The sequence below is a fragment of the Rutilus rutilus genome (assembly GCF_951802725.1).
Source record: "Rutilus rutilus genome assembly, chromosome: 15".
NCBI lineage: Eukaryota > Metazoa > Chordata > Actinopteri > Cypriniformes > Leuciscidae > Rutilus > Rutilus rutilus.
In genome coordinates, this window is record NC_140220.1 from 25256923 (window position 1) to 25284520 (window position 27598).

A 27598-nucleotide genomic window follows, 5' to 3' on the forward strand; every position below is an offset into this window, starting at 1 on the left:
TAAATTAATAATGAGCTACAGTTTCCTGCATGTCTCCTGCATCATTCATGCTTGGATTCTAAATACTTCTGGATCATATGAGGACTTACTAGTAAATCTCCATATATCCTTATGGGACAGTGTTATATCTGCACAATTTCAATTTATTCATATTGCAGATGCTGCAATTCAGCATGACTCATGACTCAAAGGGACGTCAGGGCATGAAAAACATGTATGGTTGAAATATGGTTCAGAGCATGGAAAATGTAGTCTGGAAAAAAGGAAAACAAATTATTTCTGGAGTCTGTAGGGAGTCTGAAGCTCAAATGTTGGGCGGCCTCCCATGAGAAGTGATGGCTAGTTAGCTAGCTGACCAAAATGTGCTGTTCTGACCATAATGCTTTTAGCATTGCAAGAGTAGTGGACTGTGTCTATATAGATTTTGAGAGGAATTCGCTGGCCATTTGCTCCCAAATAATTCATTAAGCAGCTAAATATGTGTGACTATTAAGTAGTCGCTGCTATTAGTTGTTCATAATGGGCCAATCAACATTTCAACCTCAATAAATTGCTGTTACCATAACGATCAAGTAAGGCACAAGGTAGCAGAATTGCATGCCATGAGAACTGAATTAAGAATGAATGTTAAATTCCAGTTCACTTCCTGAATTTGAAACAAACAGGATGCAGTGACGCACAATTGCAATATGCAATGGAATGGAAAAAGTGGAATTAAAATGGAATCAGGGTTATTGTAGTTAACTAAAACAAAAACGTAATACTTGAAATAAAATAAACACTAACTGATTAAAAAAATTATTTCTCACTTTCATTTAGTTTAATTTGATGCACTAAAATAACTGAAACACACAGTTACTAAATTACTAAAACTTTAAAGTTAAATGGAAAAGAATAAAAACTAAGTATTGAATGAACTGCTATGGTTGAGGTATAGGTTTTATGAGGTATTTAGAGGTATTCATTTTATAGAAATTTGTATTTAATTTGAATGTATATACACACACACACAATACCTGTCAAATACCTGACAATTTGTTTATGTTTTTGAAAGAAGTCTCTTATGCTCACAGATGGTTGCATTTATTTAATCAAAAATACAGTAAAAACTGTAATATTGTGAAATATAATTGTTTTATACTTTGATCAGTTTGCAGCATCATTATTCATAAATCATTTTAATATGCTGAATTGCTGCTCAAAAGACACATTTTAAAATATATTCAAAAAGATAAGTTATTTTAATATTTTGCAATATTACTGTTTTTACTGCATTTTTGATTGAATAAATGCAGCCATGGTGAGCAGAAGAGAATTGGATTATTTGTAAATGAAGGATGTCATTGTATGCTTTGTGACTGTATTGAATTCCTTTGAATAACGGAGAAAATCCTCTTCTTAACATTCCCATTCAAATTCCAGTTCAACATCCTGTGAACTGAAACCATTTGAATCCAAATTCACACTCATGAATAGGAGCCCGTTCTTAAAGTCTGAATTTTGCCCAATCCTGCAAGATAGCACTTATTAACTTTTTTAGTATAAATTTGTATAAGCTGATAGAATGTTATAAGGATCCATGAAGCAGTTCCAGGACCTTACTGAGATGGAAGGAAGATACTGTAATATAACAGATAATTTATAGTTTGCCATCCAGGTAACTTTGAAAACCTTTGTATTGAGAACACAAGATATCACTTGTCCAGTTCTGTTAGTAGACCAGTCAACAATAAATTCAGAGAAAAATAACAGTGCCAAAGACAATACACAATCCTGAAACATACGAATGTGATGAAATTCCCAGGTAACACCACTGTACAAAGATAGACTTTGTGTTTTTTTTTTTTTTTTTTTTCTGTCATCATTTACTCACCCTCAAGTTATTCTAAACCTGGATTTCTTTCTTTCATTGGAAACCAAAAGGCAATTTTTTAGGTTAATATTTTCACTTTTTCATAATAAAAGTGAATGAAGACTGTCAATGTCTAATGTGACAACAACAAAAAAAAATCTATCCACCATATATTAAAAAAAAAGTCATCATTCTTCAGAAATTCATGTATTGAATGTTTAAATGGTGCATGTTTTGGTTGAACTATCCCTTTAAACATTGATGTTGGGATACAGGTTCCCCACTGTTCCCCCCTCTTATCGCTTATCTCTCTAGCTCTCTGTCAAGGCCAACCTCTCTGATGTCACTGAGACAGACCGGCGGCTCCACGGTTGGTGTGTGTGTGTGTGTGTTTGTGTGTTTCGGCCGGGCCGGTAATGATGAGCAGATGGTGGTGCGCGGTGATGACCGGAGACTCTCTCAGAGCGCACAGGACATCTGCTCCATAGACATCCGCTGCTGTCACAGGCACTCCAAGTGCCAGTTTCCCTGTCCCTGTCCCTGCCTGTCACGACTAGAGACGCAGTCATGCCCACAAGACAGCAGTGGAATAAGACATCACCTGAGCAAATCCCCTAATCAAGTATCAGCACTGTCATAAAATCCATTTACATTGTCAATTCACACTATTTAAGATTCACAGCATAAGACAGGCTTAATTTTCCCCATCTGATACTCATGAAATTTTTGCCATAACTAAAGCCAAATTGGCTTATATTGAGTTACTTTGTCAGGATTTATTACACAGGTCTCTGGAATACTCTGTCATTCAGTGATCAAACATTCTGTCTAACTTGACCATTCATCTCAAAAACCAATGTTTACTATATGCTCTGCGGATTCTACAAATAATGTTTCATGGTTTCCAAAATATTCCGGTAACACTTAAGTTTAGGGTCCAATTCTAACAATTACTTATTAGCATGCATATTACTAGGATATTAGCTGTTTATTACTTATAAAGCATATTAATGCCTTATTCTGTGTGACCATTTTCTGCATCCCTTAATATACCCAACACCTAAACTTAACATCTACTGACTATTAATAAGCAGTAATTATGAATTTATTTAGGCAAAAGTCATAGTTAATAGTTAGTTATTGGTGAGAATTGGACCCTAATCTAAAGTGTGACCATTGATAGATACACTCTGACAGGTTGATCAGGACTACGGTGACATGAATTTGTTGTAACACTTCTCGGTCTCTTCAGTTCTAATCAATATTCCATAGGCTATCCATATTTAGTTTATTTTGCAGTCATGACCGCTGACTGTACATTATCTCTTACATGAGGTTTTTAACAATGCTTTCAGAAGTACTACCACAACATTGGGTTTTCAAAGTAGCCCACCAGCATGAGACATGCACTTTAAATCCAGGAATTCTCGGTCCCTCTTGCCGATTTAGTAGGCATTAAGGGGTTGGGGTGGGGTTAAAGAAAGAAGATCTTCCTTTTGTTGTAGTGAAGGAGGCGGGGTCTTGTCTTCTGTGTCTTCCGGAGGCTGAAGGGGGTGACAAAAGGAAAGGAGCCCCCTCTCCGGCGCAGTACCACTGAGCGTGGCTAGAGGGCGCCACCGAGTGCGCGTCTCTGCCGTAGAAGTGCTCGAGCGAGCGGAGCGTCAGTACCAGACCGAGAGCAGCACGGATCAGTGCCAGAGAGAGACGGAGGAAAGATTCTGTCGCTACATGCCGCCGCTACCTTACGGAACATTATAACGCAGCGGAAAACGGCCAAACTCTATCGGTTTCTTCACAAAGGACGGAATTTAAACGATGTACCGTTCGGGAGGCGTGATGCTGGGGCTTCTCGCCGCTCTGCAGGTAAAATGAAGGGTCCGAAAAGCGATGTGCGCTCGATCGGGCACGAGCTGTGCGTTATTATAGCGATGCTGCTTTATGTTTGGGGTTTGGCGTGTCCGTAATTGCTATCATTTATAGCCTACTCTAGATGTTAACTGTAGAGCAATTATTTATGTGCATGTATTAGTCAAAATACAAATGGACACTTTATGTTAGTGCCAGAATATTTAAATAGGGCGTCAGTGTCTAGATCAAATAACGGTTTTCTGATGGTCTCGAACGGTTAAAGACTTCATGTCGCATCTAATTTTCTTCGAATGCAATTCTAGACAGTTTTTATTATGTTATCATTGTCTCCCAGTTATTCGCAAAAGGGTTAGACTCCGTGTGCGATGTTTTCTTTCTCTATGTTGTATAGCCGTTGGATTGTACTAGCAGCCCCGTTCAAACCGTCCCGTGCTGAACCGGAGCCAGTCGTAGATGAATGCGGGTTTTCAAGCGAGCTTTTGCTTCTTTTGGCACGAGATTGAAAAGTTGCCCTCGAGGAGGTGAATAGGTCACAATGGTCCCTTTACGAGTGATGAAACAAATGTTACAATAATCAGTTAATGAGCAGCTCATTGAGGCTCCTCTTCCGAGGACTCGATCTCTTTTAGATGTGCAAATGCGAAATCTCACGGCGAACAACGGGTCTGTGCGTAACCCAAATATGACAAATCACTCTAACCCGAATCATCGAGCGGTGAAATGAGTCGTGCTGTCAGGTTTTGGGTCTGCTGCCCTCTGAATTGCTGAAAATGCCGAGTCCAGCAGAATTAACATTTGAACGTCGTGTTATAGTTCCATCACACTCAAATGAGGAATTACTATAGCAAATTGTTAAGTTGTGATGGAACTAAACGTTTGAAATCTGCATGGCAATAAAGTTAACATTTGGTCATGAGCCATTTGGTCCGGGTTTCAATGTTTTTATTGTATTTGTGGACTGCAGTAGAAGTAGCAGTCCTGCCCACGTAAATGTCTTATTGCGACAAGTTTTTTTTTTTAAGTGCAACATCAATGTCGCATTTTACTGTTGTTTGTGTGCGTGTTATAACGGTCCCACATGTTTAAAACCCCTCTGCTGTTTGATAGCGATGTCCGCTTGGTGAACGAATCAATTTGAGTCGAATCTTTCAAGTGTATCATTTGAACCGATTTCGTGAGCGAACTGAGCTGAATTGTTTCTCAAGCGAACAACTGAATGATTTATTGAATCGTCACGATCCTGTTAAAAAATTAAACTTAGGCTACTGGAAAGATGTTTACAAATTGATTAAATGCCAGTTTAGTCAATTCACAAACAGAGTTGGTTAAAATAGAACCAATTTTTTTTTTTTTTTTTTTTTTTTTTTATAGCAAAAACGTTTACAGCCAAGAGAGACGAATGATGTTTGTATAGTTTGTAGGCTATAGTGTAATAAAAATTATATAGGTTCTAAATGGCTTGATGTTTTGAATCATGACTGCAACAAACTCAAGACATGGAATTGTAATAAACAGACTTATTAATAATAGGCTAATAAAAAAAAGAAAACTATTAACAGGAATGTTTCGAGCACAATACACCATGCTGCTATGTCAGGAACCAAGCGATGGTGTAAAAGAATCGCTTTTTAAAAAGTGTTTGCGAATAAAGAATCACTGCACTTAAAAAGTATTTTAATTATACCACAAATCTCATTGTAATTTATCCCAGGTAGCCTACTATAAATTCCTATACTGACAGTGTCTTTACACGGTCGCCATTGGCTTTATAGCGTGTGCTGCCTCTGATTCTTCATGTCAGCAGGGCTGCTGGTGCGGCTCCATCTAGAATCATTCGCTCTGTGTGGATGTGCAGAGGCAGCATATTGCTAAGCAATTGCTGACAGGACAGTTTAAAGTCAGATTTTCAAACACACCCCATGTAGTGCCAGCTTTATATAGGGGCTCTGCAGATACACCAGATGACGACATCAAATAAATGAGCAATTATAGCTCATGGTTGATGATGATGATTTTGTTAGCACAAAAGCAAATGTTTGATTGGTCGTTGTGTGTAGGGCATTAAGTCAGCATCCACCGAGCTAACAAATTAACATGTTTGATTAATTGACTATGGGGCCATTAACAAACACAGTCAGCCGTCTTCTTCAAGCCTCTGATCTTATTCCAACACTAAGAGGCTGTTTCACAGTGGACATCACCTTTGATCTTCTCAAGCATCCTTTAAAAGCCAAATTCACCTATTTGCCTACACAAAGATTAAGACTTTGTGTTGTCATATCAGCTCATGCTATTAAGACAGAATGACTCAATGCTGGTGGTTTATTTTCTTGGAGGATGAATAAGTCTTTGTCCTGCCGGTTAAAGGCTAGGTGTGCTCGTCTGTTTTAAACGTAAGCCATGAAGAAGGGGTTTGTGACTTGTCGCCGGAGTGCTTACGGCAGCTGCACAAGTGTGTGTTTGTGTTTTTATGTGATAAGTGCTCCACCAGACCACGCCATTCAAGGCAGAGTATGCGTAGCCTGGTCAGCTCTGCTTTTCTAACGTCTCGCCCTCCTGACCTCATCAGTCTAATTACACCCACCTCAAAATAACAGATGCCCTGGTGCCGGAGGGGGGAGGAGGGGAGATAGAAACCCCTCGCTATCCTTTGGGGAAAGCAGAATGAAGAAAAATGGCATAATACAAAAGCAACCGGTAAATCATCACGCAATGAACCTTATTTAATTTCGCCGATCTGCTGCAAATTAGCGAGTAATCGGTGAAAAATACAATAGCATTGCTAATTTAAAGAGTTGATTTGGAGCTTGATCGATGGACTCGGCGGCTCTGGAAAGTCTCATCGCTGTGCTTTTCTTGAGGTGAGTTCTGCCTCATTTCCTCTGTTTATGGTGAAAGAGCGTGATCGTTATGTCCATCGATTCCTCTCGGGATTCTGGATATTTGGCTCTCGCCGCGGTGGAGGTTGGCTCGTGCTGAGGGGCGATGTTTATTAATCACCATTAATCGGGGGATTAATTTGTCTGGTGCTTTTGTGTTTTTTGGCAGGTGGCAGTCCAGGGCACGGGGGCAATGCCATGTCAACCGGGCTTCACCGAGAACGAGTACAACGTCATGACTGCCGACGTCATCACCGAGGGACAATTTCTTCTTAAAGGTAAACAAAGATGTTTTCTTTGCATTTATTCTCGTAATAAATGCAGATCGAACATGTGCAGCAAAACCATGCTTCGGTTTCCACCCTGATTCTGTTGGGAAGAGAAAGAGAAAGAGAGAGGGAGGATGGGGGAAGGGTGGGCTTTATGTGTGTATGTGAAAGAACGAGAAGGGGGAGGGGGTTAAGTGTTAGGGTTGATTTAGCGGGGGGTGTTTATAGAGGGGGATATATGTGTGAGTGAAAGAAAGGAGCTGGAGAGGGAGAACAGCTCAGTGTTTTGGTGGAATGTGTTTTGAAGGGTCACAGTGTGAAATATTTGGGGGGCTGAATCACCCTCCCCCGCCGTGGTTGAAACCCCCCTGTCGTGATCGATAGCATTGATTGGACCAGTCCGTATCCATACAGTCAGTCGATGGCACAGATCCCAGTCAGCCATCTCAATACAATCTGTCAATCCGGCAGGGGCCACATTTGTGCTGCGGCTGTAAACTTGGGAGGCCTTATAACATCCTCGCGTCCTGTTTAATTATGATGTCGTAAAAAGGCCATAACTACATGTTCAACATTTCCAGTAGATAAACGAAACTAATCCACCAGTTACAGCTATGGCTCATGATTCAGTCTAAATATTTTATAGCAAAATTAGTGATGCACCGAATTTTTTGTTTGCTGAAACACCAAAAAAAAAAAAACAGGGTTACAATTTATTTTAAGGTGTCGTACATTGTACTTACTCAAATAAGTACTGAGTAATATTAATTAACTACATGTACTTACTATAGAGTTATGGTTAGGGTATGGTTTTGGTTAGTTACTTGTAATTATTCATAATTTACTGTTATTACTATAGTAAGTACATGCAATAATGTCAAAATAAAAAAGTGTTACCAAAACTAGTTTTCATTTAGCCGAAATGAATTCGGAATATTGTTGATTAAACCAGTCATTGTTGAGCCGCCCCGCACTATTTCAGCCGAACAAATCTGACATATTGCTATTCTGGCATCATTTTTCTGTCGTGGTAAAGTGTATCCACACTGCCTACTTGTTTACATCCATATATCTATGTAGCCTAGAGCTTATAGCTTATAGTTGTGTGGATGAAATATGTCAAATGCTGAAACAGTCAAAACACGTCTAATTAAACATTTGGTCCCTCAAAAACTATTTTGGCCGAAACCGAAAATGTATTTTTTTGCTGTTTCGGGAGAATAGTTTTGGTTGTATCACTAAGCAAAATATTTTTGTCCCAAAGAGCCAGGGAGTTGTTCTTTTTTACTTCTGTATTACTTGACTTGTAACAAGTGACATATTATTTTTACATTTCCATATCGTTGACTTATTCATGGGTTACCGTGGAAGAGCGAGTTGTGGAATACGAACAGACGGTCACAAGCTGTAGCTTTGTGCCTCTTGAGGTCTATTTGTGAACTGTGGGACAAACACACGCACATACCTGTGACAATTACAATAAAAGTGATAACACTAGCTTTAAATTTCACACTGAGAGTCAACATATCACACCCTGATAGGAATTTCCCAAGTGTGTGAGCGTGAGTCAAGAACTGCTGATGGCCGAGTTGTATTGTGCTCACATAGACCAGTCATTTGATCTCACAGTTGACTCACTGATTCACTTCCTATGTCCTTTTCTGTGGAAAGGTGAGCTGTATCGCATTGACCACGCAAACACAAAAGCGGCTCTCGTTTCATTACCATTTCGGCCTGTACGGTTAGCAAGTCAATGTGAACTCTGTTACGCACAGTGCCTTTTGCCAGTGGACACAAGAATTTGCTTTCTATCTTCCTCCCTCCCCCTTCACTCTTTCTCCATCTCACCCCTCCTGACTGAGGACTGGGTGAGTCTCTTGTTAAACATGAGGTGGATGTTTTGTGTCCCTGACATTCATTCATCACATCCTTTTTAGGCAAATGACTTAGGGATGAAGACTTTCTCTTCTCCCCTGCAGCCTCTCTTTCACTCTCTCTCCCCCTCGGTCCCTCCTTTCCTTTTTAAGTGGGACAGAGGAATGTACAGTTAGTGCTGTCTCACTGAGCCCACTTGGTGATTCGTACCCAAAGAATGTGCTTATGCAGTCTTTGCAGCGCTGAAGGATTTTAATTTCCTTCCTGTGAGTCTGGAAATGTCCATAATAAAAGTAAAACAAAAGTAGGCTACTTTTTTTCCTTATTTTGCATTAAATGAACACAAGTGAGTTATTTACTCATTTTCATTTGTACACACATATGGATAGTAGTAATCAGAAAAGCTGAATCTTCAGCATCATTAGTCTTCAGTGTCACATGATCCTTCAGAAATCATTCCAATATGCTGATTTGATGCTCAAGAAACATTTCGTATTATTGTCTTAGCCTATATGGAATGGACAGTTTGAACTGATTCATGGAAATAAATCAAACACACCAAGTCCACCTGAGACATTCAGATTGAGAAACGAGTTTAATGTAAATAGTCACGTTCACTTTTTTTCATTTTTAGGAAAATCATTGTGTTATCCGTGGAAATATTCATCCATTGGAAAAAAATATCATGAATATTCATGGTATTGCACAGCCCTACATGCCAGTAAACAATTTTTTCCCTTTTAGGTCTCCTAAGCCTCTTCTCCAGCTTTCATCTGTTTTTCTTTTCCTCATATAATTCTCCCATCTCTTCTGAACAGAGATAACGCTTTGAAGTTTAATACAAACTTGTTTTTACTGGAGGAGTCATTTTGTAACTTTTTTCCCCATGAATTACCTTACTCAAGCCCCTTTTAACCGCTGAGTATGTGTACTCCACGAATTTCTCTCTCAATCTGTGTCCTCCTTGTGTTCACAGGAACCCGTTTTGTACCTTGTTTGATCTGTTTTAAAACAGGAGAGAGCAAATGATCAGAGGAAGATGCAGTGGGTGAGAGGTGATTACCGTATTGGCGCGCACACATCACACCAAGCCAGAAGGCGGTGTTTGTTTTTGAGCACTTCCGATCAGAGCGAACGAAACACAACTTTCCGCTCTGCCTGTTTTCTGTGAACAAGTAAAAGAAAAGAGCTGAAAAACAATAATGAGTCAACACAGAGAGGGGGGAGAGAGAGCGACAGAGACAGAGTGGCTTTTTTGTCTGGCCCATGTGGGGGCTGTTGGTCACTGAGATTGACCAATCAGAATGCGTCAGTGAGGTCATCAGCATGCGGTTCACTGCCCCTCAATGGGCTGACTGAGGTGGAATTAAAGAACGGTTACGGGAATACAGAGAGCAAGGGGAGCGAGAGAAAAAGCAGAGAGAGAGAGAGAAAGAGAGGTAGAATTGGGAGAGAGGGGGGTGGGCACTCCTGGTGCTTTGTCCTTTCAGTGTTTTAAATTTAATATGAAGTACCTAATGAGCTGTCTAAAGATTACCAAGCATGCCATTGTCTTATTTGTTCAGGCACCGAAATTCTTTGTTGTGTTCATATACATGTGATAATGAGCTGACATTTTTAATTAACCAAAAAAATAAAAAAAAGACACCAAAAAACATACAACCCCGGCTGAGAGGAAGCTTTACAGGAGTGGATTGTTCTCTACTTAGTTCACCACAAAAATTGGAGTCCCAGAGTGCAGTTCAGTCCTAATTCGCCCCTTTTACTTGAGTGACAGCACGAGTCACCCAGTTTGGCCTTTGCTGTCATAGTTTTTAAAGATCACATCGCCAACAACTGCGCTTTCTGTCTTCATTTAAAGAGATAGTTCACCCAAAAATGAAAACTGAAATCATTCCAGACTTATGTGACTTTTATTTTTCTGTGAAACACAAAATAAATTGTTTTGAAAAATGTTTCAGTGGTATTAAAAGTCAATGGATCCGTTGTTGTCTGAAGAAGAATGAAACTCATACAGGGGTGCGTTTCCCGAAAGCATCGTTGGCCAACTATGGTCGCAAGTTCCGTCGTTACCAATAGAGTTCAATGGACATTGCGATGAACTTGCGACCATAGTTGGCCAACGATGCTTTCGGGAAACGCACCCCAGGTTTGGAACTACATGAGGGTGAATTAATGATGACAGGATTTTCATTTTTAGGTGAACTATCTCTTTAAGGCTGGAGAAATGTGCACGCATGCATCTTCACGATTCTTTATGCAACAGGAGGACGGACGTGCTTACTTAATGACCGTGTGGAGAGGTAGTCTATGTTAAAGAGGTAAAGAAGAACGGATGAGAATAAAACGTGACCTCTCTAAAGCCTCAACCTCTGATCCGCATACGGTCAAACCTCTGAGCTTGACAATCCTTCTCTCTTTTTCCGTGTGGGATTTAGCCACATGGACTTCATTACCCTAAATCGATCTGGCAAAACAAAGACCCTAAGAGTATTGATTAGAGCATGCATATGTGAGAGAGTTGATGCATGTGGGAAACGAAAGAAAGAAAAAGAAAGAAAGAGAAAGAATGGATTCATCCTTGGGTTGTGAACCTGGGAAAGACAAAGAAAAAAACTAGACCTTTGAACGTTATAGTCAAATATAAATTTCGGGTGGTCTGTACCAGACATACCAGGATTACTGTGAACCACGATATCCGGCACTCTCTCATTAGTGTCTGTGTGTATGTGCACCTGTTAATGTTGCGTTAAATCGCTGTACAAATCTCACAATGTTTCTTTGGTCAGCTGGTCTCAAGGTTTGGTGCCGCAGGGGGAGGCGTGGAACCTGTCCAGTGTGACATCAGCCATTTCGACTGATATTTTTAAAGTAGTACTTTGCTCTAACACATAAGCTGTATTTTCGAAGAGTAAAGAATGACATCAGACAACTGTACTCAGGCCATGTTCAATGGTTGTCATTGGCTGCTCATGGAGCTGGATTGCAGTTTTGGCAAAGCTTACGCAGGGATCAACAATAAGGATTTTTTTCTTTTTCTTTTTTTTCTTTTGGTGGTGTCCCAGTCGATCAGATTTGTACTTGCCCTGCCAACATTTTCACTGGTCCCACTGCAAATAAGATTTATTTTTAGTAGCATTTTAAAATGTGTTAGAAAAACAGTAATAAAAAATCCGTACATTATAATTAAAAATAAATTTACTATAAAATATGAAATTGTAAAATATACAATATGAACAAGTATAGAATTATGAAATATCTATGTTTGATTTTTTATTTCAATATTTGTAGTAAAATAATAATTAAAACCACCATTGAAAGCATTACTGATTTGTTTATTATTTTTAACCCATTCTGACTTTTATAAGTCGATCACAAGTCAAAGCTTAACCATGGTTTTAAAAAAATATTAATGTAGCCTAAGTATACAATATCAATATATAATGACATATATAAATGTACTATAAAATTTGGTACATAAAATATATAGTATATACTATAAATACCTAATAATTTTAAACATTTAAATCAAATACAAATTTGTTTTGATGACATAAAGAAAATGCAGAACATTAATTGAAAGCTAGCAGCTTGATCTGTTCATTTGTCTATCATAGCATTAATAAAGTCATAGCATTGCCTTGGTGTGGCATTTAAATGAGCAGAATTCAACAATCATGTTCAGTATGTCACACAAATATTTGCATGGCATAACAACACTTGATTAATGAACGTAAATGTAGTGACAGCGCAACAGTGGCCCAAAAGAGCAAGAGACTGTCCTGTCCACTGGCCCGAAACGCTCTCCCACTGGGCCCAGGGCCGTCTTTATTGTTGAACCCCTTTTCGAGACTGCTTGAGGGTGTTGAAACAACACCAAGTCTTTCTGTCCTTCTCTATCTGTCTCTCATGTGCACGCGTAAGCCCCTTTTGACTGTTGGGGGATTATTATTGGATGCTTTGGTGTCATGGCAACTGTCTGATTCCATTCTCTCAGGCTCATTGTTATCAGAGGTCAGGTGACCCAAAAACACTGTTGTCTCTAATTTTGTGCTTGACTGTCACACGCATGCTTACAAACGCACTACGCAAGTTCATACGGGATGCCCTAGTTTCCGTAGTAATAATGGATTCCTTCCCACTGTGCTATCCATATTGGTTCAAGAGGAGGGGTGGAGAGAGGAAAAGAGAGAAACAGAGGAGAAATGGGAAATATGGGTGTGGTTTGAGTTTTCATACTCAGAGGATTATTGATCGTTGAACAGAAGGCATTTTAGACATCATTTAGGCAGTAATGGTGTTTAACTGCAGGAAACGGGTAATTATGTGGCATGTATGCTAATCACAGTACCCTATCGGATCGCAAACCCGAGCTCTGTTTCTGAGCGTGTTTATGCAGCACTGGCTGTAAAAGGCAGGTTTTTTTGTGTTTGGGCCTCACTGTGTCATCGTAGGCTGACCGCTGCTAAACAGAGCCCGCGGTTCAGAAGCCCACTGCTCACGATCTCTCCCACACACACACTGGTCAGCGCCACTGACCTCTACGTGCCTGGAGTTTGCGGTTGGGTGCATGCCTGGGTGACTGTGTTCTGGAGCGCTGTGAGAATGCGGGGGTGGCTGAACTACACTGAAGTCTGGTTTCAATCATCAGGCCGAGTCAGGGGCTTTTGGGGGAGAGGATGATTGAGAGATATGAAGGTTAGATCCAAATGTTGGAGTGGAATGGAGAACACAATGTAATATATATATATACTACATTTTTATATATTTTTTTACTTTTTTTAACTTTTTTTATTGTAATATTGATATGTATATAATTATGTGTGTGTTATTATTATTATTATGTTATATTATGCAAGATATTTATTTGATTTTGTACAATATACTTTTTAATATATTGTTTGTTTTAATTTTCATATATTATCTATCTAGATAGATAGATAGATAATATATGAAGATTAAAACAAACAACACACACACACGCACACACAAATAGGGTTATTATTATTTTATTTTTATATTCACAACAAAGAATTTATTATCGCTCTCTCTCTCTCTCTCTCTATCTATATATATATTTTTTTTTATCTATTTGACTGTTATGTGTTTTTTAAATGTTGGTTTAAGGTTTTAATTTTCATATGTATATATGCAAATAAATGTTTTTTATTACCATTATGTATATATAGGCTATATATATATAATATATGTATATATAATAACAGTGTTTTAATTAGCATGCTGTTAGCTTTAAGGATCCTCTCAACTGTTGAAATTGATTTGGCAATTACGTCTCGTCTTGCTAATTATTACACAGAACTTCCCTAAGAACAATTGCTTAACTAGTCTTTTTTAAATTATTAAATTAATACGTTTTACACATAGCTAGTTAGAACAAAGAAAACAGCCCCGATAGAAAAAAAGAACAAAAACAAATGACTGGACTTTATGTTTTTCTTGTTCATTTTAGATGGTGGTTGTGAATTTATGAATCATTCCTAAATCCAGTTAGTGTGTCGCAATGACATGGAAAGGCCAATTATGATGTCATCAATACCATCCCAATGATTCAGTGTGCGAATAAACAAAACACCACCATGCTAAAACAGCCCACTGAATGGAGCGATGCTTTCCTCCCTATTTGTGTGTGTGTGTGTGTCTGTGTGTGCGTGTGTGCGTTTGTGTATGTGTGTGTATAAATGCGCTCCTATAGCCGTGATCTATTTCATGCTCTGCCAAATCTCTCCTTCTCCCATCCTGCAGAGGGAAGATATGGGACACACACTCTTAGCGTACAGTTGTGTGTGTGTTGGATGGTTTAAAATGCCTGGCAGGAGCTCTTTTAATGCTTTATTAGTGTTTATGTTGCCTTGACTTGTGGCGCGGACGGCTACCGCGGACGTGAAGAATGCGAGTCGACGCACTTCATAGACACACATTCCAGCGAACCCAGCAGACGTTACCCCGTCTCCGTCTCGCCACCCGTCCAAAACACCCTCCCCCTCACCCCTAATCTGGCTGGTATTTGTGTTATTCTAATCTTTATCCATAAAAGGTTGCAGCTGTAGACGTAATTGTGCATGAGTGTATGAGCTATTCAGGTCTAAAGGCCGTTTATTTGATAATGGTGAACGACGGGTTAATCCTGTCCTAATGGCATCTGACAACAGCACTGGATTTCCGTTTTTCACATATGCATGTGTGTAAATATATAAAGACATATAATGCCACCAGAGCCCACCGGTTGTAAGCTGTAAGTACCCCTACCCTCCAGCCCCCCGACAATCAGGATAAGCCAAGATCGGCGTGTCTCAGACAAATGCGTCATTTTTTCCCCCTCTGTAAGTGTGTGTGTGTGTGTGTTTTTACAGGAGTGAGGATAGTCTACATCTGAGAGAGGACAGCTGGACTGGCATGTGTCCATCGCCGCTCAGGTTTCTGCAGTATAAACGCTCTTGTCCCATCATTATTACACCCTTCCTCTCGTTTCCCTTCTCCTCACACCTCTGCTTCTGCTATCAGCTCGCTCGCCTGATTTAGGTGTGTCAGCAGCTAAGCGAGAGAAGAGAGTGTGAAGTGGAATTCTTGCGTTTCCCGTAAGATGGAGGGATATATTTAGATCGGGGTAAAGCTAGCATGACCTTAATACAGGACAATGGATCGCAGCTGTACCCGATATGGGTCCGCTTTTTTAAATGCACACACGCACAATAGGAGAGGAAGGAATGGCGATTAAAATGATTTCTCTAGTGTTTAATGAGAAAAGACATTAGCTGGCACAGGAGTTAGCGGGTGCAGGAGGTGATAATTGGACCCGCTCATGTGACTTCTGTTCTCCAGCTTAAAGGAATAGTTCACCCAAAAATAATTTACTTACCCCGGTGACGGTCTAAGCCTGTGTTATATTCTTTCTTTGGTGAAACACAAAAGGAGATGTTAAGCAGAATAATCAAGCAGCTCTTTACAATGAATATGGATAGTGGTTTGTAATGTCAACGCATTCCACATTCACAAAAATCATCAGAAAAGTATCATTGTAGTTCATACTGGTTGTTCACTGTATTCTAAGTAGAGCTGCAGGATTCTGGATAAATTGAAAAGCACGTTTTTTTGTTGTTTTTTTCCAATAGAGATCATGATTATTCCATGATTCTGAACAGACAACTAAACAAAATAACATTGAATTTAATAGAGGTTCTGACAATTTGTTTTATTTATTTAAATGAGTTGTTTTAAAAAGAAAAATTGGTTTGAATGAATGATTCAATGACTCAGTCATAAGTACTTCACTTGTTTCATTTCTGGATGAATCAGCCTTTTTGAACGAATCTCTTGAATGAATGATTCAATGACAAATACATTTTTTAACACCTAGTGAGATGTAACGATGTAATCAATACAATCGTTATTTGAAGCATCAAGTTACTTTCAAAAAGTGTAGACATCAGTGTTTATATCCGAAATATAAAACTTTTATCCCAGTACTTCTGTGATCATTTGAATATTTGTAACACAGAAATAATCATACTGTGGGGTTGAAAAGACTGTTTGTGAAACTGTCTCATACCTATACATGATAGCTGCTTTCTTTGGGTCAGCGGCAGCGCAGATTTAATTGATCTGGTGTGATTTTGTAAAAGACACAGGCGAATCATTGACATTTAGGAATGAGATCGTGTGGGTGTTTGAATCGAGATTGCGATCTTTTAACGATTAATTCTCCAGCTCTAATTCAAAGTATTCTGAAATCATGCAATATTTTTTTCATTTTATGGTGGGTTCCAACCAACGTAAAAAGGTGCATACTGCCATATTTAGGCCTAAATTTAAGATTTATGTATTTGAATTAGGGATGGCGAAAACTAAAAATGTTCTTGACCGACCACCGAGCCTCATTAGCTGGTTGAAACCGGTTAACCGATTAGTTTAAAATATGCTACGCTATTTGAAATAACAGCCATTTCGAGCCGCGCCTGCAATTTCGCAACTCTGTCGCATCTCTCTGCCGCTCTGCCTCCCGGCTCTTCCACTCACATCACTTTTTTAAAATCCCCTACAGCGCGAAACATGAGTCCCGCAAACGCGTCGCCGAGGAGCTTGTATGTAATCGGAGGACAAATGGCTCCTTAGTTTCGAAATGGTTTGGGTATAAGGTGATCGCGTTGAAAATAAAGGCGTTTGTCTAGCGTTAGAAGCTCATTTGAAACATTGCCGCGGCTCATTTAAGAAAATGACAGCTCCGAAGAGACGCCGCTTTAGTTTGAGGTAGTGCTAACAATAATAAAGAAAGATGATGATCATCAGGTGTCGCGTTTTCAGGTGATACATCATAGATGATGTGCTACTACTGTATTTAAGCACTGTATCACACAAGTTACAACTTACATCTGTGTCATTCTTTTTGGTGAAATGGTCCCACACACTACTTTTCTTTGCACGCTTCATCCTGTCGTCTGCCCTGGCTCTAACCTCGAGTGTTTTAGCCTGTAGCCTTTACTTTTCGCAAACCTTGTGAGCGCGCAAACCCAAACGCTGTGACCTCGCGCTAAATGCTTTTATTGGTTTATTAAGTACAAACAGGCGAGTTATGAAAAATTGAGTGTGAGGGATTTGTTCACTTCACACAAAAAGATCTTGGAATGAGATGGCTAACTGTAGTAGCGTTTAGTCCACTGTCTATAATAGCCTAATTTAGAGATCACTTTTTTTTTTTTTTACCGACTACCGACAACTTTGATTGGTTAACGTTGATACGGTCAACCATCGGTCAAACGGTCATCGGTTAACATCCCTAATTTGAATTGCATATAAAATTCCCATCCATTTGGATTACACAGTTTTTAACGTAAACTACCGCAATAAACTTAATGTGATGCATATTTGTCAGTCTTAGGTGAAACAGTTAAATATGCCAGTCAGCTTTTTATAGACTCATCTGTTTGTTTGGGAATAAAAAATATATTTTATATGTGATTTAAACAAAACAAAAAATATATTTTTTACCACTGATGTCAGTTGATACCAAAGTTGTCACTGTCACAGTTTCATACCTGAGTTTAAATGTTTCATAATAATCACAGTAAATTTAGTAAACACTTTTCCAAGATGGCCACCAAGTGAACTGACTGTAGCCATATTTGATTTGTGAGCCTGTGGTGAAGGGGAAGATTTTCAGTGAATTATACGGTCTGTTCCTCACACAAATCATAAGGCTTCAGAATAAGGCTTATATAGCGAACAAGTCATATGGATTACTTTAATGGTGTTTTTGGGAGTATGGCATTATAAATCAACATCCATTTTCACTGTATGATCCTTATCTATGTTTCAGTGATGAAAATAAAGAACGAAATGCTATGACGGTGAACAAATTATGATTTTCATTTTCGAAAGAACTGTCCCTTTAAAACTACGGATCTGTCCAGCTTTGCTCAGAGGGGCCATCTCAAAAACTTACAGCGCTGACATCATCTCGGTCTGTCTCCCTCCGCCTTGATCGTTGTGTTTCTCTCTCTCTCTTTCTTTCTCACTCTCCCACTGCCTGTCTCATCATGATATTCCCGTCTTTGTGTTGTATTGTCTCAGCCTTTCCTTTGAAGCATCGTTTACTAGTGTACGCTCTCGCGGTTTTTACACTTAGCCGTTCCTCAAAGGAGACAAGCTTTTGTGTCTTTTGTTACATTCTCCGTCTCCCCTGTTCTGAGCCCCACTTTTATTCCACTATCACCTTTCCGTCTTTTATTTTCACGATACTCTATCACCTGTGCGAATGCCACAGTTAATGTGGCACCGCCCATGTGCTGCAATGTTTTAATGTGCATATCTATGCTAGTCGAGCGTCGCAGCTACGTTATTACAATCTTTCCCATATGGCCGGAGAGGTGAGGGAGTGGGCTTCCCTCAAGTGAGATTTATTGGCCCCATATTGATGTCCTTAGGCGTTGCCGATTGATTTGACACGGCCGACATTGTTTTGCGAGCCTGGGGGGAGGTGTTTTGTAAGAGCATGAGGCCGAATGAAACTCTATTCCGCCCCTTTGCAAAACCCTTCCCTTTTGCTCCCGAGCTGGAGGCCTTGGGGTTGTCAGGGACAACCAGCATGGCGCTAGGTAACCTGGCCTAATTCGTCCCATTTGGCTGAGCGTGGTTGCGCAGGGAGTATTGTTCCTGAGTCAACAAAAACTAGCCAGGCACGAACGTGACCTCACAGCCAGAGGAATCTTTGGCGTCCACTACAAATCAAAAGCGTATGCTTGTTCAGGATGGATGTTTGATAGTTTTATCTGCGTGTTACATCTGCACATAGTTATGTAATTTGAGAATTTTGAAATACATCTCTTGCTTATTTTTCTTCTGCACAGTTGGCGATAATCCTGAGGCGCACACACACCTCCCGGCACTCGCACACATATCAAAGTACTAAGTCCGCCCTTGTCCGCAATACTGTATCCCACTGTCTCCCCAGCTGTCACCATTCACACACACAGAAGCTGACACACTTGTGCCAAAAGACACAAAATGCATTTGTTCTTTCTTCTGACAGACGTTTAAATATGCGTGGAAGTCCACTAAACCAAAAGCATGTGTAACTTTATTCTTGACATTTGCTTTTCTGCACTCACAAAGACAAATCGGCAATGCGTTCACGCACACACACTCCTCCACTGCGGGCTTGGTTATCTGGGTCAGTGCCTGTACAAATCTCATTACGCTCCAGTCTGCCATCCTGATGCATTATGGGTAATGTAGTTCTGACCTAGTATTAGAACTAACACATCAGGCACACGCATTACTTTTTAAGTTCTTTCTGGATGAGATTAGATTTGCTTTTAGCATTTGTAGTTGGTACACCCTCCCTTTGCCTTTAAAAAGGTATCGAGTGTCTCTCAGAGGAGCGTCGATAAATGAAAGGCGATCCACCATTGCTCATTTTGCACTATATGTGTGTGCGCGAGTGTATTTGAAACCTCTGTAGGCTCGCTGGAGTCCTGTTTCACACGGTCTGCCTGTATCGTTTATACACCTGAGGACAGGTACTTCACTTCCTCACACACCCTGTTCACTCTGTATCTCTATTTTTATGTGTCCACAATAAGGATGTTTTATCCTGAACTGCAGAATCTAATGGGCATCTGTTCTGAACAGGAGGTTATGGATTTCTACTGGCCAAAAAGAAGAAAAAAAAATCAATATCTGTAATTCTGCACCCTGACCACATCCGAGTGCGATTGGGAGAGTGCATAATAGACAATGTAGTTCGTTAACAATTTCGTTTGCATCGTATTTGAGTCTCATCTGAGAGCTATGCAGATTTTCTCATACGAAACTATCGTTCCCTCAGGATTCTCCACAACAATGTTTTCTGGTTTTGTTTTACAGCTTGTCTTTTTGCTTTTGTCTGTGTGAACGTACCTTTATTGACACGGTCTATCCTCGGCTGCTGTGTGTCAGATGAAGAGATCAAAGAGGAAGAACCTCTTAAACAAATAACGCCAGCACACATGTTACACACACACAAAAAATGTAATCGGGGCTTGAGCTCAAATCACTATTATTTTCCCGGGAACTCAAGATTTGAGGAAGTCTAATCCTGCTTTTGTCTTCGTTTGTTTGCAATTTGCTTTTTCAATCTGTGCTTTCTAAATACAGATTAAAAGAAGTCGTGAAAACATGCGCCGTCACGCAGGTACATACAAATACACTGGCATGTGTTTTAGAAGAGGCAGATTATAAAATCTGTTTGTAGATTAAAATGACTGTTTTTAGCAAGGTGTATAACCACAGGCAGTCAAATCTGTTAACACACACACTGCTATTTCAAAATCTCAAAACGGAATTCGGTTTGTTGAGCAATCTTGGTAAATTACAGTATCATCTGCGTTCAGCGTTGTGAGAGAGAGAGTGCAGATGTTTGCAATTATTTGCTGTTTGTTATTTCCTGTCAGTCTTTGTGATACACAATGAAGAGCCATTACAGTGGTCAACGTTGCTGACCCGAGGGAGTCTTCAATCACTCACACACACACATAATCTGGAGGTTGTGTAATCCCCACCTCCCTCCATCTACCTCCAATTAATGAATCCTGTGGCTTACCATCTATTTTACATCAAACTCTGAACACTTGTGCTGAAGAGTGTGTGAGTGTGTGTTCACAGGTTCACAATGTCCCAGTAAATGTTACTCTTCAAATGCTTTATATACTATAGCCTGTATATTTTTCTCTGTTTTCCAGGATTCAAGGAATCAAATCATCTGAATAATGTGTTAGTGAATGAATCCATACTGTAAAGGTCATGGGAATTCATTGGTCAAAAAGGAAGGGGGAAGGGGGAAGGGGGAGGGGGTGGGGGTGGCTGTTTGTTGATCTTGTGCTTTAAGTCAACATGTCATTTTTTGCATTTACTTATTTCCTCCTTTGTTACTGTACAATAATGAAAGAACCTCTCCCTAAATTACTGCACTAGTTCTTTCTTTGTAATGTTGTCCATTCATAACACTGCACTGCTTTGTCCTGGTATAATGCAGTATAGGTCAGTGTTTTTCTGTTGTGTAGCTGTCAGACATGGTTCTCTCACTGCTCTTCTAATCTTTAAAGTAAATCAGGCTGTGTCCACCATAGACATTGAGAGGGACACATTGATATTCGGATCAATATGGTTTCAATGAACCGTTCTTTAACTTGTACATTCACTCCAGTTTGGATTCCGTTCTTGCTTCAGATCATACCACAGTAACCAGACCACATTTAAGAAATAACAGCAGCAGAGAGATGCTTTACTTTATTAAAAAATATCCATGGTCATAATGTGCATTGGTGCACAGTGTTGAGAAGAAATGTGCGCTTTCATCAAATTGTAGGCTTCTGAAACATAACCAAGGCCAGGTGCAAAAGAATATTAACTTAATATCATAACTCGACACGTTTTCACTTTGCATGTTCCAATCAAATACTAATAGATACAATTATTTCCTACATTACTGCCTGCTGAATGCTCTGGTTCACCCTGAAAAACCCTTATTACCACACTTAAATATGTTGTGAATGGTGTTTTGGGATCTTTAAGTAGGCCTTTCTGAAACCCTAATATTCCTCACACATTCAAGCTGTCTTACATGTGAGTACTTTATCTGTGTAAGTATGTGTAGGAGACATGAGAACGTAAAAGATGCAGTGGAAGAAGGTCGCTACTGTAATGCCTGTCCATTGACGCGGCAAATTTTGTGACCCAGTCAGCGTCCCCACAGGCAACGTTGTCACAAAAGCAATTTTCTGGGTTTTCAAACCCAAATAATAGTAATTGTCATGGACGTTTGGTCACACATTATAATAGGCTCCATGTTAGAGTGCAATTATACGAGTAAATATAAAAAGAAAGTCATGAACAACATGTAATATGGAATTATGTAATTTGTAATGAATGCTAGTGCAATTAATTTGTTTAAATGTTTTCATGTGAATTAGCGCAGAAAAGATGGAGCCATTTGCTGTGACAGTCTGGTGTGTTTAAAACAATTTCTGGTTAATGGTATGAGATTAAGGTATTGAAATGTGTCTAATGTTCTAGCAGGAATATTGAGTTTAACTGCTGGACTGCGTTTATAAAGGCTCAAGACGTGCTTGACAATTAGTCAGAGGCCGTATACATTGGTTTATGTTTTGTAAAACAGCAGTTAGAAGTGTTTTTTTTGTGTGTGTGTGATCAGGACAGACAGCAGTGGAATGCGCTGCCCGCTTTAGGTGCTCAGGATCGGGCTGGCGTGGAGCCCCTGCCATATGCTGCATGTGTGTGTGCTTTAGTGTGTGTTTATGTGTGTGTGGCTCTGTGCACGGTCATAAATCCTAAGTCCTTGCAGACACCACCAATCTAGCGAGGTCAGAGGTTAAAATGGCACTGCACGCATGCGTACATACACAAACACACATGCAAAACTGCATGTCGCTTTAAAAAAATATGATTGAAAAAATAACCTAAAGGCCCTTAGTGCTATTATGATGCAGAATGAATAATTGAGTTTGTCTGTGACAGAGATTATCCAGTGAATGCCAGAAAAAAATTATCCCCCCCCCTTCTGCATTCAGTATTGCACATTTTATTTGTGTCTGTTTTGGAGGTGTCAGCTGTATCGCCATTAATGGTTAGAAGCTGACAAATTCTCTGCATGTGAAATGTGGTGGTGTATTGTTGTACTCTGCATTGTGGTATATATTTTATTAGCATTTAGCATCCAGCAGGTAATGGACAAAACATAAACATACCTTCTAGTGCAAAGCATTTGCAGAAACTCAAAATTTGCATGTAAATCCAAAATATTCAAATGAAGATGTCCGACTTGTTAGCAGGGAGTAACCAAATGACGGACCCATACAAAAATATTCTGTGGTGCTTCAAAATACCAAGCCAATTACATGGTACATGTCCAGGGCACAACAATAATGATGCATCGTCATGATATTTTGCACTTTTTTAATATATAAATGTTTTTATGCTTTAAAATGTTAATCATTCTTTATTTAATTCAATTCCTCCATGTGTGGCATCACAGGACGCCCAAAAAACAATTCTATTACCAGGTTTATTATTTCAATCGCCAGTAGATCCAACAGTAGGGATTCATAGTTTAGATTTTTACTTGAATATTTTTACTGGCTCCACTATTAAACAAAATACATTATATATTTAACACTATACTAGTAAAATGTTGTCATTAAAATATGTGTTTAGGATTAAAACACTAGCAGCTGTATTGTAGGCTATAAGTTTTAGGTAACTCCATTAAATGTTAAGATTTTCTTAAAATAAAATAAAATAATTAGATGGTTTATTATAGCCTACCACTTTAATGAAACTCATAAACACTCTTGCTGGAAATTGATTTAGCCTAAAATTTTCAACACATTTTTACAAAAGACGAAATCAGCTCATTCTCACAATTATAGCTATACTTTACATCAGTAAAATTCACAGAAAGCCTTCTGTTACACTGACATCACATTAGTGTGAGAAGGCAGAAAATGAGTTTAATGTCGCTGTTCTCTCTACATGTATTTATCCGAGCGCGCATGCATTTGCATGTGATCAAGTCATTTAACAGGTTGAGATTGAGCTTAATCAGCCGTGAGATTCACCATGTTCTTTTGATCTGAAGTTTAAATCTGAACAAATCAGGAAAGAGACGAGATGATATTTTAAGAGGGAATGTCATATTATCTTTCTATGTTTTACTTGCTTTGTTTGAGGAGAAACAGCATGAGGCGAGTAGATATGGTGTGTTGTTAGTTGTACTTTTGGATCAAAGGCTTAGATGATTCACATTAACAGAGGAACACATAAAAGCAGCTGTTACTCACCATTATAACATTTTGGCAACTAATCAATAGCCATTGGCTCATTATAGGAGCTACATATTGTTCTGGTTTCAAAAAGAGATAATGAATCCCTTTATGAGCTGAAAAGCTCTAACAGTTTAATGTGCACTTTGGTTTTCAAATTGATTTAGGTCCCATTGGTGCATTTTCTCAGTCTGCGTTTAGGTGTATATGTGAATGTGTCTGTCTTTTTGTGTATTTTTGGCCGTGGAAGTGTGTACGAGTTAAACCTAAGTTGCCATGCCCACCGAGGGATGTGGCTGAGCGATGTGGCCATTAGAGGAAGCTCACCCTTAGAAAAGTCATGGAAAAAGGGCAATTATAGGCAGGCGGTACAAAAGACAGCTCAGCTCGGTGCGGAGTGGGGTCCTAAGTGCCACATCCATCTGAATTCTTTCACAGGAAGGCTCAGTATGTCTCGGAGACCATGAAACCCCAAACTACGACATTAAGACAGCTATTTTATGCTCTCTCATGGGGGTGGTGGGCTAAACAAAACTATTTTTCCATTACTTTCCTCATTTTTGTCTTGCTTCTACTAAAAGCTCACACCAGTTGTAGCCGGCTCGTATTAAAATGAGCTAAGAGTCCCATTGGGAGGGAATAGCGGGGACATTTTGAGCGGTAAAGATGTGTAGTTGGTGTTGAATGCTAAATGCTAATGGCTGAAAGAGATTGCTTACAGAGCACATCACACCTCTGCTGGCTCGCCAAATCAGCACTTCAGCTTGAATGTGCACGTGTGGCCGGGCCCTCGTTTGCAAAAGTATACAAGATAGTACATCTTAAAATGAAAATGATGTCTTTATTTACTCATCCTTGTGTCATTTCAAGTGCAAAATAGACACTTGTTATGCAACTCTTCTCATACTACAGCAGTTCAGCTGTAAACTCAATAGAAAGGACAATAAGTAATAAAAGTAGTCCAAGTGACATGTGTAATGTTCCAATCTTTCTGAAGTCAAATTATAGTTGTTATTCACTGAAAGTTGTGTTTTGGCCATGTCCACGAAGTTAGTGAGAGCTTTAGGGAAATGATTGAATAATGACTTAAATTTCAGCCTATTCATCACATAAAGCTGTTGTATTCCTTAAAGTCCCTCTGTGGTGAAAATCAAGCTTTTAATGTTGTTTATATGTGTATGTGGTGTTTTTAATATGCTTTAAGGCAAACCAGGTACAAATGCACAAGTCAGCACCATTGCTGAGTATTTTCCCTTTAAAACTGCAGTGAACCGAAGATAATCTCAAAAACGAGGTTTGAAATCGATTGTGTTTCTGATGTCACAAAATACCTTGTAACCAATCAAGTCAACGTGTGATTGTATTTCTAGGCGGGACTAATTTGCATATTCATATGGCGCTTTTCCACTGCATGGTACGGTACGGCTCGGTTCGGTACGGCACGCTTTGGCGCTTTTCCACTGCATGGTATGGTACGGCTCGGTTCGGTACGGCACGCTTATGGCGCATTTCCACTGCATGGTACGGTACGGTACGGCTCGCTTCGGCTCGCTTTAAATGGTACCACCTCTGTTGAGGTTCCAAGCGTACCGTACCGGTACTAAAATGTGACGTGAAAACACTGAAGATCACTGATTGGTCAGACAGAATCGTCACTACCAGTGTCATTGTATTTGCGACACGAGACCATGCACGAGACAAACCCGCTAGATTTAAATAGCCAGTAGACAACAGCCAACGCTGTAGTGTCTTGCAGTTAAAAAGTTTCTTGTAAACTGTTTCTTGCAGTCAGGGGCGGCGCCGGATAATTTTTAACGCATGTGCTGAGGACACACACACACATATGTGTGTGTGTATATATATATATATAATTAATAAATGAGAAAAAATTGGCCACAAAATATTTAATATTCAATTATTTTAATGATCACAATTAAAGTTTTCATTTTATTAAATTGTACAAGCGCAAAATTCAGCATTCAATCAAATATTCAAAAAGACTTAATAATAATGTTATTTCTCTCTATAGGCGCGTTTACTACGAATATGGCGATCGTCAACTTCATCTTTGCCAGACACTGACAGAAAACACTATTTTATAAATAAAAATCAGTGCACGCGTCCCCGGATTTACAAACGCACATCTTGCTTGTTGCACGCACATTATGTCGAAATAACGAGATATTATGTTGAAATAACATTATTATTATTAAGTCTTTTTGAATATTTGATTGAATGCTGAATTTTGCGCTTGTTCAATTTAATAAAATTAGGCCTATATATAGCCTATATATAGCCTACTATTAATAAATGAGCAAAAATTGGCCACAAATTATTTAATATTCAATTATTTTAATGATCACAATTAAAGTTTTAATTTTATTAAAACGCGTGCACTGATTTTTATTTATAAAATAGTGTTTTCTGTCAGTGTCTGTGCATGGCAAAGATGAAGTTGACGATCGCCATATTCGTAGTAAACGCGCCTATAGAGAGAAATGCACATAATGGATTACATAAGAGAGTAGCCTATTTCTTTTTGTTTTGAATTATTTCGTTTAAAGACATTTCAAGCTTTGTGTATTTGAGGATGAGATGCGCTCCAGTTAACGTACAATGCAAGTGACCGCTCGGGCGCCTCAATGGTTAAATTGTCTATTTTGCATCTTATTCAATCCAGGCAATTGTTTGATGAAAAAATTATTAAAATTAAGATACAATTTATACAAAACGAAATTCACTTTAAAGAAAACAAAGTGAACAAAACTTAATGAAGTGGTCAAAATTATGTCTGACTCGCTCCATGTCTCTCTACTCGTCTCGTGCTGTTCACTTTTCATAATCAACATAGGCAGATGGAAAAAAATAACTTAACATTAAATGCGCTTTTTTAATGGCAGTAGTTTAAAACAGTAGGCTACATTAGGCCTAGACTCTCTATTTGTAAAGATTGCTGCACATTCATTTAATTCTGAATTTTGCACACACAAGTTGAAAGGCATTTGTTCAAATCAAGTTCACGGATAATTGTGCGTGCATTTATTAATCATTATGATACTAAAATCATAAAGTAGGCTATGCTATGTACAAAAAATCAGATGAGCCCAGAATATGAACGCAACGTTTAATTACACGTTAAGAATTTTCCTTCCATATAGTAAACCATTATAAGAACGTTTAATTTAATTTAAAAACATCCACAACATGCCGAGAATCAAGAGCACCATCCCCTGTGTTGTGCGTTTGAAATGTGGCGCGTTTACGATGATGTCATGGCAGTAGAGGCGGCAACTATAACGATCAGTCCCACCCATTTTGAAGCGGTACTAACTGCAATGGAAAAGCAACCGAGCTAAAGCGAACCGAACCGTGCCGTACCGAGTCGAGTCGTACCACGCAGTGGAAAAGCGAAGCGAGCCGAACCGTTCCGTGCCGAGTCGAACCGTACCGAGCCGAACCGTGCCGTACCATGCAGTGGAAAAGCGCCAATAGAGCCGCGTATACTAAATGAGGCAAGGGTGT

At 39.3% G+C, this 27598-nt stretch overlaps 1 protein-coding gene across 1 annotated transcript in view; it reads left to right on the forward strand.

The window, feature by feature from the left end:
• Positions 1-3489: 3489 nt before the first annotated feature.
• cdh2 (cadherin 2, type 1, N-cadherin (neuronal)) overlaps positions 3490-27598 on the forward strand; it is a 43808-nt gene continuing 19699 nt past the window's right edge. The window contains 2 exon segments of the mRNA XM_084432515.1: positions 3490-3715; positions 6770-6878. Of these exon segments, the coding sequence (XP_084288641.1) occupies positions 3668-3715; positions 6770-6878 (157 nt within the window). The 5' untranslated portion in view covers positions 3490-3667.